The 14,681-nt window shown below is 36.7% G+C and overlaps 1 protein-coding gene across 1 annotated transcript in view; it reads right to left on the bottom strand.

The window, feature by feature from the left end:
* The window catches only part of MTPAP (mitochondrial poly(A) polymerase), a 32,064-nt gene that overhangs the window by 9,771 nt on the left and 7,612 nt on the right, over positions 1–14,681 (bottom strand). The window contains exons 4-6 of the mRNA XM_015074793.3: positions 12,989–13,213; positions 6,690–6,901; positions 4,664–4,890 (exon numbers count right to left, since the gene is read on the bottom strand). Of these exons, the coding sequence (XP_014930279.1) occupies positions 4,664–4,890; positions 6,690–6,901; positions 12,989–13,213 (664 nt within the window). The remainder of the gene's footprint in view (positions 1–4,663; positions 4,891–6,689; positions 6,902–12,988; positions 13,214–14,681) is intronic.

Here is a 14,681-nt window from a genome sequence, read left to right as displayed (position 1 = left end):
ACCTGTACATAACGCCTGTGGGAGTTTACACTCTGGAGAACTGTTTGGCAGTGTCTATTAAAGCTGAATATACCCAAATCCTAAGACTCAGAAATTCTATTCCTAGTTTATACTTGAAAGACAGGAGTACCTATGCTCACCAAAAGATATGTGCTAGAATGATATGAGCAATTACTTGTAATAGTCCCAAACTACAAATTATTCAAATACCCATCAAAAATAGAATTAAAAATATCTTTTGGTATCTTCACGTAAAAGAATACTGTACAGCAATGAGCATGAATGATCCACAAATATGCTAATAGTAGGAACGAGTCTCCTCAACACAATGCTGAGCGGGAAGAAACCAGACACAAAGCAATACACACGACATGATGCCCTTTAGCTAACAGACATAAACAGGTAAAAGCAAGTCCATTGTTGGGAAGGGGTGTGGGGATGTGTAGGGACTTGGAGGGAACACACCAGTACTTCTGCAGTATTTATTCAATCTGAGTGATGTTCACTTGGGTGTATTCAGCTGGTCAAAATTGGTGTGTGTGTGTGTGTGTGTGTGTGTGTGTGTGTGTGCGCACGCGCACATACTTCTGTATTATATTTCAGTTACCTTAAGAAATTTAGAAAACCTCTCAACGCCTCAGTCTCTTCACCTATAAAATGAAAATATAATTCTGCCTCATAAGACTTGTTGGGAGGACTGAATGAGATGGTGTGTAAGATTTTTTAGCTAAATGCCTGGCACAGAGTTAGCACTCAAGAAATTGTTCGGCAGTCAGTCACAGAGCTACCAATGAAAACTTTCTTCCATTCGGGGGTTTCTGCATCAACACTACAAACAATACCGTACCCAGTCATTTCTTCCTCCAACCTTTAATTCATCACAGGAAAGAAGTCCTAAACAAAAAACTGTAATCAAACAACTGTTTATAAAAGGAAAATGCCACACGAAGCACTAAGCACAGAAATAAAGACAGTAAAACCAAAAAAGGAGAGAACGCACGATAAGAGACATGGGGGGTATGAGGAGAAGTGGAGATTATACAAAAACACAGAGAAACAGAAATTCAAGAATAACCAAAACATGAAACTTGCCATCATGCTCAGTACAAAAAGTTTTCAATTTTATAATGTTCACCCAGCATCTGAAATCTACTTACTGAACTTCCACTATGGACCCAATCCTATGCCAGGAACAGAAGATGCAGAAATGAATCAGAGACTGCGTGCCCTAGAAAGGCCTGGCCACCTTGGGTAGATAAATCGGCTATGTTACAGCTGTCAACGAGCAGGTGTGCACCAAGGACTTGGAGGCCACCAGAGCACCACCTCCTGCGAGGAAGGCGGGAGGGAGCCAGACAGGGGTGACCTAACACGAGAGATCTGGGACTCGGTTTGTCTTCTTTCTTCGCTGGCCTAATCTTGAGGAGGTTCTCCACGTAAACTGAGGAGGTAGCGAGAAAGCAATTTTAGGCAAAGACAGAGATGTAAAAAAGACCAAAACATCTGAGGATCAGCGAGGAGTTTAGAGTGCTGCCGCTCCCGATTTGCACAAAGAAGTGAATGTGAGACGAGAGGAGGAAAAGGATGATCAAAGAGACCCCTAAATACAACTCTACAATGTTTGGACTTATTCTAAGCTCCAAACAGTGGTTTATCAAGTCCTAGAAGTGCTCATAGGTGTTCCACAAATTTATGCGCCTTTTATTAATAAACAAACAGGCAAGCAAATGTATTTTTTCTTTTTTAAGAAATAAGAATTGAGAGCCTCTATTTGGATATCAAGTGAGGGGCACGACTCAGAAGAAACAAAATGTACACAAGACTTAACTCACTCAGCCCATCAATCATAGAATACCCAAGACGATTTTGACTATTTCATGGTCTAACACTGTTTTCATTCTTGGCCAGAGACTGGTGAATACATATCAATGTGGAACCACTGGTTAAAATCAGAAAGGGTAAAAAAACATGCAATTTGAAAAATACTTAAATGAACAGAAGAAGAAACTTTGATAACTTCTTCTTAAAATACTCACCACATCCTTAATATACATTCACTTATGAAAAATTCTTTGATAGCAAATTCAAGATATCATTAGAACTTCAAAACCAAAGATAAAAAAGTAGCAATAATTCTGTTAAATTTGCTTTTTCATTTATTGACAATTCATTTCATTTATTGGCAATTTCAGAGTAGTAACGGCAACAACAAATTCAAACTTAGTGTTTAAAAGCTAACACAGAAAAATTTTAAACCACCAATGTGGTATTTTAAAACAGAAAATTAAACAATTCCAAAATCAGTTTTGTCTGTTTTGATGCCATTAGATGTGAATAAATTTAAACTGTTTTAAAAAATAGATTTGAAATAAAAACTCAACATACTGTAAATGTGTCCATAGATCATATTCTTTTTCTAAAATAATTAGCAGAAAGTTTTTAGAAAGTTACTGAAGGATTTCAAGAGAGAATAATACAATCAGAGATGAATTTGTGAATATCACTCTGCTAGTTACAAGTACATTGGTGGGAAACAAATGGGGCTGAGGAGAAAAGGCAGTAAAATGTTCCCAGGAAGGGAATGTCAAGGGCCCAACTCTGGGAAGAGTAGCAGTACGAGTAAGACTGGACTAGAGCCATCAAGATGTGAGGGATAGTTTGCTCCCAGCATAAACTTGCCTTAGTTCTTCCTACTTTCTACAGATTCTACTCTTTCCTTATTTGCTGAACTCCAAAAGTTCCATGATTTTTTTCCCAAAATGGTCTCTATGAGGGCAGTTTTAAGCATCAATGCACACAGCAAAGGTTAAAGAGGAAGCACTATTTACAGGTTGCTTACTGGTGAGGATCTCCCCACATTTAATATTTAATGCGTGTGTGTACGTATGTCTTACGTCTACCAGATTGAGTTACCTTAGAACAACGTCCATATCGTCACTGCACCAAAAAATAACACCTGATGTAGAATAAGTCACCAATAAATATTTAGTGAATGAATGACACCAAACAATGAGATGAGCACAGCCATGGATGCTGCCCATCTATTTCAACCTCAACAGTGAGATATGTGACTACTACCCTACCTTTTGAAAACTTCCCAGTTTCCATTAACCCATCATACTGAGCTTTTTTAAAGCTCAACTTTAAGCCATGCAGTACTTAACAGCGTTCACAGGAAGGAATTACTTCTAATTTGGATAAGAGAAAGTGGCATAGATGAGAGAATTTAGAGAAGTCACAATCCAGGCAGAAAAACAAACAGCATGAACCAAAGTGCTAAGACAGAATACAAGGAGTCATCACCATAGCAAGTGGAATGTGGGAGCACATGAAGAGGAGGAATGAGAGAAGGGGCTGGGAAATCAGGGACGGCTCCATAAGTGAAGATCTCAAATACGAAGCTGAGTAAACCAAGGTTTACTCCACAGGGAATAAAATCTCTTTTAAGGTTATTTTAAACACGGAAGATTCAGGGATATACTTTAGAAGTATTATCCTGCAGTAATACACAGGATGGGCAGAAGATAGAGCATATATACATTTTCAGTGTATCCCTTGTTTACCTTCCTTTTAGAATTTTTAATTTTTTTTAACGTTAATTTATTACTGAGAGACAGAGAGACAGAGCATGAGCATGGGAGAGGCAGAGAGAGGGGGACACACAGAATCAGAAGTAAGCTCCAGGTTCCAAGCTGTCAGCACAGAGCCCGACGTGGGGCTCGAACTCACAAACAGCAAGATCATGACCTGAGCTGAAGTCGGACACTTAACCGACTGAGCCACCCAGGTGCCCACCTTCCGTTTAGAATTTAGAACTCTAATACTTTAATATCTCTTCTGGCAGTCTACCAAAATGTCAAATAATTTGTGACATAAATAACATAATAATTTTAAAATAATTTACCTAAGACTGCTTGTAAACTTTTAACTAAAAACCACATTTAGGATCTTTAAAACATCATGGAACAGTGTTTAGCTTCTTTAAAAATAAATCTGGGGGCACCTGGGTGGCTCAGTCACTTAGGCGTCCAACTTCGGCTCGGGTCATGTTTTCACAGTTTGTGAGTTCCAGCCCTGCGTCGGGCTCTGTGCCGATGGCTCAGAGCCTGGAGCCTGCTTCAGATTCTGTGTCTCCCTCTCTCTCTGCCCCTCCCCTGCTCATGCTCTGTCTCTCTCTCTCTCTCAAAAATATATATTATGTATATTATATATATAAAAATATAACTATAATTATATACATATATATTTAATATATAAATAAATAAATACATCTGGAAGTTCAGATTTGGAAAGCCATCCTGAAACTATGATCCACTCAGAAGCTGTATCTAGCATAGGTTTTTTTTTTTTTTCCCAATGTCATTCCAGGCTTGGTCAACTAAGAGAGAGGCTCCAACTGTCTCATGATAATTGTAAACAACCTTGCCAACTGACACAAATAAGGCAGAATTCTAAAGACCTCAGCTTTGCAAATCCTCTGCTCTCATGACCCCTGGTGGGCATTAAAAAAATAGAAAACACTTAAATTTTAGATTCACAATGTTTTAAAAATACAGAAGACAAATTATATGACTAATAAACAAACACACATGTCTTTGATAACACATGGTAATTATATTATTTAAAACATCAGAAAGAGAAAATAGATTGCTTCTAGTCTTACCTGCTAGGGTTTTCAGGGAGTCTAGTGTTGGAAGAATAGGGGGTGATCTCCTCTGGAGAAAAAAGATGACCATCATTGTAAGAGAGAAATTTGTAATCCAAGAACCAGGAATACTGCTCGTTAATGAGTGTGCTCGAGCCCAACATCGAATACTGAACACCAAGGCTCTCACTCGTGAATCAAGAGCACCATATATATAAAGGAGTTCAGAACTTTTCAAGGCAATCCTTCAAAAGAAAAAAAAAAAAAAGAATTTTCAAACCACCAAATTATGGCTCCAGACTAGAATAAAACACATATCTGGGAACATATGTAAATATCTTACCATTTCTGAGTGTATTCAGAACACCATGATCAGATAATCAGAAGCATTATGTATTTGCAACATAAAACTGAATGTGAATGGTTGATTATCAAACACATTCATTACCACTAAAATATTCTTTAAATGTTGACAATCATAATGTAGTTGTAAAACTTAGAATTTTTAAATCAAAGTTCCTAAACATGACTTAATTAAGAGAAACGCTACAGATGTGCTCTTTAGTAACTATCGATAAGACAGACACATTAGTAAGTGAGAGGCTCTACACCTGACTTTCATGCTTTGGTTATCTAGTTCTTGGCAAGCAAGGAAAACACTGTACTAATTTTATCAAGAGTATAAATGTCTTAAAACTCAGGCAAAATTACATACGTCTAACATTGATAAAAACCAAAACCTATGAAGATAAAATGTCTTTTAAAGAAACCGACCTTTAGAGCCAATTTTCAAAAAGCTTCCTAGTCATAATTACAATGCAAAAAATTATTAATCAGAAATATTTTAAAGTTAAGCTCCTACTGATCAAAACATGTCTTGTAATGTCCCAAAGAACCGACAGAGGGCACAAAACCATTAACGGTATCAACTTCAAACTGTGAAGTATCAAAACATTTCCTTCCTCCGAGTTTACAGAGAACAGAAGAAATTGCAAATTAGAAATTCAAGGTGATTACATGTTTTATGTAAATGAATCTGAATTAAGTTGCAAATAAATGTCAAATAGTGCCAGGTATTCGATATAAAGAAACAATGCAGGAATATAAAAACCTGAAAGATTTTGGAACAAATTTTTAAAAACCTGTCCCAACAAGACAATAAAAATAACACTGCTACAGACACAGATGCCATTTTGTTCTATCACACATGCTATACAGAAAATATAATAATGATAGAAAACGCAGTATGTATACTTATTTTTACTCCCTTGGGCTACTTGAGAGAAATTCAGAAGTACTTAGCACTGCCTTGTTCGTGAGCAGGAGTTTAAGCAAAACTGCTCTTGAATGGATTTTCTGAATCTATTGTTAGTACAGATTATCTAACAGATAATGTAGTGAAATCTAATGCATGCAGTGAGGACACTACAGTTCTGACTTCAACTCTTGCATTGAGGAGTTTTCCCTGCTAAGAACAAAAATGATAAGGAGTCAGAGTAGGAAAGAACTTGTCACTTGCACCCCATTTTTTTAAGGAAACAGGCTGCTAGGATAATAAAATGAAAATATGCTAAGGAAAACACTTATACAGACTGAAGCTGCTCCGACCCACTTTCCATCCAAAGCAAACACCATCTGGGTTTAGGACCCTAAGTTGTCTATACCCAGAGGTTCAGGGTCAAACCCAATGTGCTACTTTATTTTCTAAGTATACTTAGATGACTACATACAGAAGATCTGTTACAGGTGTTTTCATGGTATCACGCTATGTAAGGTGAGAACAATGAAACAGTTCTTCTCAGATGACGTTAGGTATGTTAACACTTCAAACACAGCGTCCTAACATTTTATTTATGAATATCAAAAAGCCAACAGATATATCTAAGAGAAAATATTTCCAATTTTTAAATCCAAGTATTCAAAAAATTTTGAAGTTATTATTAAAGCACGTATAAAAGTCCAAAGCCACTGTTTCTGTACAAGAAAAACTATGCTAACACCTTATGATATTCACATTTAAGATGACAAAACAAAGATATAGTACCTATTGTTAGTAGTCAAATCACATTGAAATCCAGAGGCCTGGTGTGAGAACCTCACGAGAGGACACCGAGCATTTAAGATTTTTTGTACACCCACACAACCAGGGCCAAAGTGGTCAAGGCATTCTCCTATCACAGACAGGATCTTCTGAGTTGCAATTCTTTCTGAAGGTACATTTTTCACTTGAAATTCCATCAGAAAATTTCCTGAGGTCTGAACAATAAAAACATTTGTAAATGAGAGCTTTTAATAAGAAGGAATTTCTTAAATAAAGTCTCTAGAAGAAAGCTCTAAGTCATTTTCAACAAAACAAAACACAAAAAACACACATTCAAGGGGCACCCGGGGGGCTCAGTTGGTGAAGCGTCTGACTCTTGACTTCCATTCAGATCATCATCTCACGGTTTGGGAGATCGAGTCCCATGTCGGACTCTGCACTGACCGTGGGGAGCCTGCTCAGGATTCTCTCTCCCACTCTCTCTCTGCCCCTCCGCTGCTTGCATTCTCTATCTCTCAAAACAAATAAACTTAAAAATAAAAAAGAAGAAGGGAGGCTGGGTGGCTCAGTCAGTTAAGCGTCCGACTTCGGCGCAGGTCGTGATCTCTCAGTCCATGAGTTCAAGACCCACCTTGGGCTCTGTGCTAACAGCTCAGAGCCTGGAACCTGCTTCAGATTCTGTGTCTCCCTCTCTCTCTGTGATTCTGTGTCTCCCGCTCACACTCTCTCAAAAATGAATAAATGTTTTAAAAAAAAAATCAATGGGTGTGTAGAGAGGGGGAAGGGAAAGGAAGAAAGAAAAATAAAGCAAGTATGTGGAAAGAAACTGAGTACCTCATGTACTCTTGATAATTTACACTTCCTAGTTCTGGTTCTTTCCTAAGACTCATTCACATTCCTTGCCTTGGGTTCTATGACACTTCCTCTACTTTTTTAAAAATTTTGTTTAAGCTAGTCTGAGCTGGTATCTGTGAATGAGCAAAGAATATTAACTAATACGGTTGACAATTAAGAGGGGAATAAAAGACAGCACCCTAACTGTCTTAACAAATAAAGGACTCGTGGGTCGGCTTTAGCTCAAACGGGGTTACTTCGCATGTGGTTACTAAACAAATAAAGGACTCGTTAAGCAAATTACAGTACATTCATTTAGTGGAATACTGAAAAAGATGCAGTAGACTGAACTGCCAAGACACTATTAACTGGAAAAAAAAATCAGGTTATAATCTGCAAAGATAAAGGGTTTTATTATAAAAAGGTAGAAGGATTTCTACCTGCAGAGGAAAAAAATTCAGAACAAAACTCATTACATTATTCATAGTAGTTACCTCTGCAAGTGGTGAGACCATCAGAGATATTTACATTATACATTTCTGGAACTATTACTCCATAATCAGAAAAAAAGACATTAAAAAATATGCAGGTGTGACATGTATACAAACAATCCCCAGAAATAAACATGTTGTACTTTCTCTATTTATTTCTGTCGAGACAAGCTTTTTCTTAAACTAGGAAACTTTTATATTGAAGAAAAAAAATGGATTTCCTTTAAGAGCATCAAAATTTCAAAAATCTAGCTTAGTCCTTTTGTTAAAAGATCTTAGTAACTTCTGGTTCCCTGGTCTATTCGATTTTAAAATTCAAACACACACCAATTTATATGGGAAGGAACCCAAACAAGAATAACCAACAAATAGAGCACAGAACTACTCAACAGAAAAGTAAAGAAAAAGAAACATCTTCTATCAGGATAAAGCAGTACCAGAAGAAAGAGACAGATTTGAGGTGAAATACTCTCAGGATAGAAAAAAAAAAAAGGGGGAATTGGGAGATTAGTATCAGACTAGTATCAGCTGTGTTGGACTCAGATGCAAAGGAAGGGTTAGAAGTACTCAGAAGAAAGGAGATAATGAGATTTTCACTACAAATGAGATAAAAATAAAATCGCTGAGGCAACAAGTGAAAATGACACCAGAGAAAAACAGATTTGAGTAATGCAATAATTGAGTTCCAGTCTAGAAACTAGAACTAGCTGTAAACTATAGGTACGAATGTGAAGTTACAGAAGGTATTGGCCGAATACTCTGCATTGCCTTTCTGACATTTAGGAGGGTGTCCCACTCCTGCCCCTCTAAAGTGAAGCACAGTCACGTGACTTGCTGTCACCAATGAAATACGAACAGAGGCTTCACAAGTCACTTCCAGGCAGAGCTTTAAAAGCTAGTGGTCCATTCTCCACTGTGCCTTTCCACTGCTTCAGTGCTAGAAGCATGGGCACGGGCGGTGAAAGCTACTCAGCCTGGGTGCTTAAGAGACCCGTGCAGAGTGCCCCTGCTGACCTGCTTTGGCCACACAGCCTTAGCAAGAGATTAACAGCGAGGTGCAAAGTTTGGGGAGGTGTTTATCACCAAAGCATAACCTGGCCTAATCTGGCTGATATAAGAAGCAAGAGATCAATAACCACATGGGATAATTCTACTTAGATAAATGCACTCCACAGAGAAATAAAACACTGCATTATGGAATAAAACACTGCAATTATGGAAGATGCAGATGATGAAAAGCACATCTATAATGAGCAGAAATAAGACCCCCCCCCCAATTACTCTCCTCTAACGAACAAATAAAAATAAGAGAAATTTCTCAGACGGCCAAATCAATAAACATTTCTTACTAATTTTGCTATTCCTCTGCCACCTCTTTGTTTCAGATAAATTTTTTAAAAATTTTTATGTTCTTCCTAGTTACTCTGGTATTATGCCAATATCTCATAAAAATAAAACACAAGGTAAGCGCCTTGCCCACAGCAATAATTTAGAGAAGAGGATAGGACTTGGCCACCAATTTTTACTTCTGTTACCTAAATCCTGTAATACATAAAACCCTATCAGAAAAAGAAAAACCCTATTAGAAAAAGAGCAAGATTTTAGCTTAAAATTTTGTACTGAGGTGCCTGGGTGGCTCAGTCGGTTAAGCATCGGACTTTGGCTCAGGTTATAGTCTCGTGGTTTGCAAGTTTGAGCCCCACTTCGGGCTCTGGGGGGTGTCAGGGCAGAGCCTGGAGCGTGCTTCGGATTCTGTGTCTCCCTCTCTCTTCCCCTCCCCTACTCGCACTCTGTCTCTCTCTCAAAAATAAACAAACATTAAAAAAATTTTTTTTTTAAATTTTGTACTAAAATGATATTTGTGATAACTTAGGCAGCACATTTCACTTGTGAGCATTGTTCACACATTAAGAAACATGAAAGTTTACAATTTAGTTGCTAAATAACTTTCCCTTACTCATTAGCAAATCATCTCTTTCTAGTGCCTGTGATGCACAAAATATTCTACATAGTGCTAAAAGACATACAAGAGTCTAACACACTCTTCCTAACTCCCCTCAACTCAGACTGAATAAAATAAGCACCCAGAATTATAAAGCAAGGTGATGTGCCAAAGGAGACACAAACCAAGAGGAGAGGAAGGAGAGTGCACAATTGCACAAAGCTGTCCAAGAGACTCTTTCATGAAGTAGATGAATTTAAAAGTGCTTTTGGTTTTCATTACATTTCATTTTTAATATTTCTAGTAGCAAAGCTATTATAATCTTAAACACGCACATATTTCAAGGTACACATTTATAATACATCTCATTAGTTAAACCTATACACCAAATAACATCAAATTGCTTAGTGAGATTGGAGCACTGTCTTTGAAAACATCTTTTTGGAATACCTCTATATTTCAGAAATCTAAGACCCAACTAAAAGTTTCCAACGCTTACCTCTGCCTCCAATGGAAAGTGTTTCCTACTTGCATAATAATGAAATAACTAGTAATATGGCTGCTGATGGTGATCAACATTGGAACACTTATTACACACTGAGCACCGTCCTACGTGCTTCACATGTATTAGCTCGATGAAGCCCTCCAGCACTCCACGAGCCAGGTGCTATAGCACCAACCCAATCTCACAGCTAGAAAAATCTAGGCACAGAGAAGACCAAAATAACTTATCGAGGATCACACAGCTAGTAAGTAGAAGAATTACTCTTCTGCAATTTGGCTCTAGAGCCCGGGCTTTAGCCATTACAATATATTATTACACTCCTTGATTATTTAGCAAAGTCTTTTACTTAAAATAAAAACAACCTAGCACAACTTAAGTGTCCCTGCCAGGAATTTAATACAATTTCAAGTACATGTTAGTCTTACTAAGAATGATCCATTTCATTTTTATGTGTTTTGTATTACTTTAATTCAGTAAGTATATACTGAGCAGAACATATTGAGTTATGCCAGGCACTGTGTGGGATAAGAAAATGAACAGACATGGTTGCTGCCCTGCCCTAGCTTACGATATAGTGGGAGGAATATATCAGCTGCTAACTAAACATAACACAGGAGGAATCTGGAGACAGAAATATGAGCAAGATACTACAAAAAAAAGAGTAATTAATTCTGAGAAGAAAAAAAATCAAGATGGTGTCAAGAAGGCAGAGTAAGAACTGGCCTTTGAAAAGTACCAGGGAACGGCAGTCAGGGAATAGTGGGAAAGAGCACTCCCCACTGAAGAGACAGATTAGCCAGTATTCATGTTCTAAAAGTGCCTTATAATTTGGTAATTAAACGATGTGATTGGAACACTGGGTAGACAAAGACATATAATGAGAAATCGTTACTAAAATTAATTAAGAGACAGATCATTTCAATACTATACTAACGAGAAGACCCATTCTATGTCTGTGAGAAGATCCAATCAGTCTTTTAGGATAACTCCAGTACGGTCCAAAGATTGGAAAACCAAGACATGACACAAGAAATGAGGTAGAAAACAGCATACTGTGACATTAATCTAAGTGAGAGTTTATAAGGAACTGTGCCACTATAGCTTTGAGGATGTACATAAAGGGGGAGATACGAGAGATAACTTAGAATCAAAGAAGATGGCAAATATCAGGAAAACGAAAATGCCACTAATTAACATGTGAAACATACCTAAGCACTTTCATAAAAACTCACCAAGAGTATCTACAAAGAATGAAAAAAGTTTTATTTTCAAAATGGTAGGTTCAAGTGTCAACTGGACATCCACATAGAGAAGATTCCTAGTTTGAAATACGTAAGAGAAGACAGAGGTTTATAAAAACCTACATTTTATAAACACACAGAAGCCTTTTCCAAGTTGTAACTAAATGAAAGCGTCCCTCATATTGTGTGGGAGAATGGCGGAGATACTGGTTCACTTCACCTGTTACATATGCATGTTAATAAGAACTGAATGGAATATATAATTTCCAAACTCGAAGAGGAGAAAGTGGGATGAGGCAGGAATAAAGCAGCAATCCACAGGAATAAAAGGTAGAGGACAGAGAATACAGTCACTGGTACTGCAAGAGCATTGTATGGTGACAGATGTGACAAGACAGACACTTGTGGTGAGGACAGCATAACATATGATCTTTTTAAGTACTGTACACCTGAGACTTATGTCACATTGTGTCAACTGTACTTCAGCTTTATTTTTTTTAAAAAAAGCAGGACTCCAATAGGAGGAAGGAAAAGGAAATGAAAAGCAAAGATAAAGCACTGAAAAACATAAATAAAAAATAACACAGTAAAAATGAACTCAAAAATTATCAGTAATAATGAATAAACACATTGACTTCAAAGACTCAAGATCAGAGTAAAAGCACAAAATTCAGTGATCTGCTATTCATCAGAGATATTCAAAATACAAGAGCATGTATAAAGGCTGAAAATGAAGATACAAAAGATACGTGAAGGAAGTAACAAGTGGTCATCTTAACAAAAAAGAATTTAAGGAAAAAGCATGTACAGAGATAAAAGACATAATTTAATGATAAATGAACCCAGTCAGAAGATATAATAATCATACACCTATATACCTACACATTGCTAACACAGCCTTTGAACAAAACAGAAATCAAAAGAATTCCTAGGAGAAATTAACAAAACCAAACAAACATCATGAGATTTCAAAATATTTCAATAACTAGATCACACAGATTAAAAAAAATTAGTTAAGATACAGATCATTTGAGTAAGACAATGAATAACCTTGGCCTAATGGAAAAACTTCAGAACCCATGGAAAAAATAATCATTTTATTATGTGTAGAATAGTCACAAAAAATGATTCTACGTTACACCAATACGAAGAAAGACTTTACAATTCCAAAGAGTTAATATCAAATAAACCATATTCTTTAACCACAATGTTTATTAAAGTTTAGAAATCAAGTTATAATTTTATTAAGTCCAAAGATTACTTTTAGTGACCTAAAGCAATACAATTACCTTGTTGGCGCTGAATTTTCCAATTTCATCCAGATCCAAAAACATGTCCAAGTCACATCCCAATTTCCCAAAACTGTTCACCGAAGAGCCAAAGGGTCTGACAGTACAGTCCAGGAAATACGCAGCTGCTATATCTTCAATAAGAGAACAGGTGAGGTATCGGAGCTTAGTGTTCTCCTCTGTTAACTGCAATTCCTTCAGCAGAGTGTTCAGCTGATCATCTATCTAGCTGGCCAAAACAAAAGCAGCAACATATAAAAAACGTACAGGTCACATAAGATAGTTGCCATTTTACTTCTAGAGATTCGATGGCTTTGGAGACCGAGCTGAAAAACATGTACTTTTTTCCTTCTACCCTAAAAGCAGATGTTTTAAAAATATCCTTTAAAAAGGACTGAGGAGTGATGATGATAATAATAATAAAGTGTAAAACCATAGAAAAATAAAAAAAATAAGTAAATGAAAATAAAAATACAAATGTTGGCACTTCAATCCACAACTAAATTGTCAGCATCTCTGTGGTTGGGGCCAGTAAGCAAAATTTTGGTATGTTTTATAGGTAATTCTGATGAAACAAGTTTAGGAGTCAATTGTTAGTCCAGACCATGATCCATTTATTCGGCAAATGGTTACTAAGTCTCTACAGCTAATGGTCAACCGGAGCATGGTTAGTCAACCAGTCTGCATATAACCTGGGGATCATCTGCCCAAGTCTCTAACCTACTCAAGGAATCTGGGTATTTAATATTTAAATAGAATACACTCAAGCCCACAGCTTACGCACCCTGAGAAAATATCCCTCACAATGTCTTTGAGGATTATGGAGACAAGGTAGCTGGTGTGATCTGAGTTGTGCTGTATGTGCAAAATACACACCAGATCTGATGATTTTTTTTGAAACAAAAACCTAAAATATCTCATTAATAACTGTATAGTGATTATATGCTGAAATGCATATTTTACATTTATTGGGTTAAATAGTTAAATTAATTTCAAAGAAAAAAAAGGACTGAGGAATGATGACGTCGGCAAAAATCAAAACCACTGCATTTCTTATGCAATATGTATAAAGTATTGTTTCAGGAGAATGAAAGTAGTTAAAATGCTCCAGAAAGAGGTCAAAACAACCACAAAGCTAGACATTTTAAACAAAGTTGGGGAGGAAGAAGAACCAATGTTAAAGGCAGGAAACACAAGAACTAAGCAATGCTTCAGGTAACCAAGGCCCAAGATCCCTCAACTCCTCAGAATAGTAATCCTGTATCTTCACCAGAAAACTGGTGTTAAAAACATCACCTTTTGAAACTGTGCACTGGAGTATTTAAAATAAAAATCATAGCTTCAAATGCCCATATTCGGAAAAAATATTGAAAATAACTGAACTACGTGTTCAAATCAAGAAAAACAAGTAACAGAGAGTAAAGAAAATGTGTAAGGTTAGAAATAAAATTTTTAAAATTAGAAAATCAAAACAAAAAATAGCACTTTGATCAAAAACATGAACTGATAAAGCCAAAACTAATATAAACAATGTTAGGGCAGCAAAAATAGATTAAATCAGAAATGAGGTTTTTTGGGTTTTTTTTTTTTTTTTGAGATACTTCTTATTTTTGAGAGAGCACAAGTGGGACAGGGGCAGGGGGGGCATGTGGACAGAAGATCCAACAAGCTGACAGCAGTGAGCCCAATATGG

Source organism: Acinonyx jubatus, chromosome B4, assembly GCF_027475565.1.
Source record: "Acinonyx jubatus isolate Ajub_Pintada_27869175 chromosome B4, VMU_Ajub_asm_v1.0, whole genome shotgun sequence".
Classification (NCBI taxonomy): domain Eukaryota; kingdom Metazoa; phylum Chordata; class Mammalia; order Carnivora; family Felidae; genus Acinonyx; species Acinonyx jubatus.
Note: the sequence above shows the minus strand (reverse complement) of the source record. Positions and strands in the feature narration are given on the sequence as shown.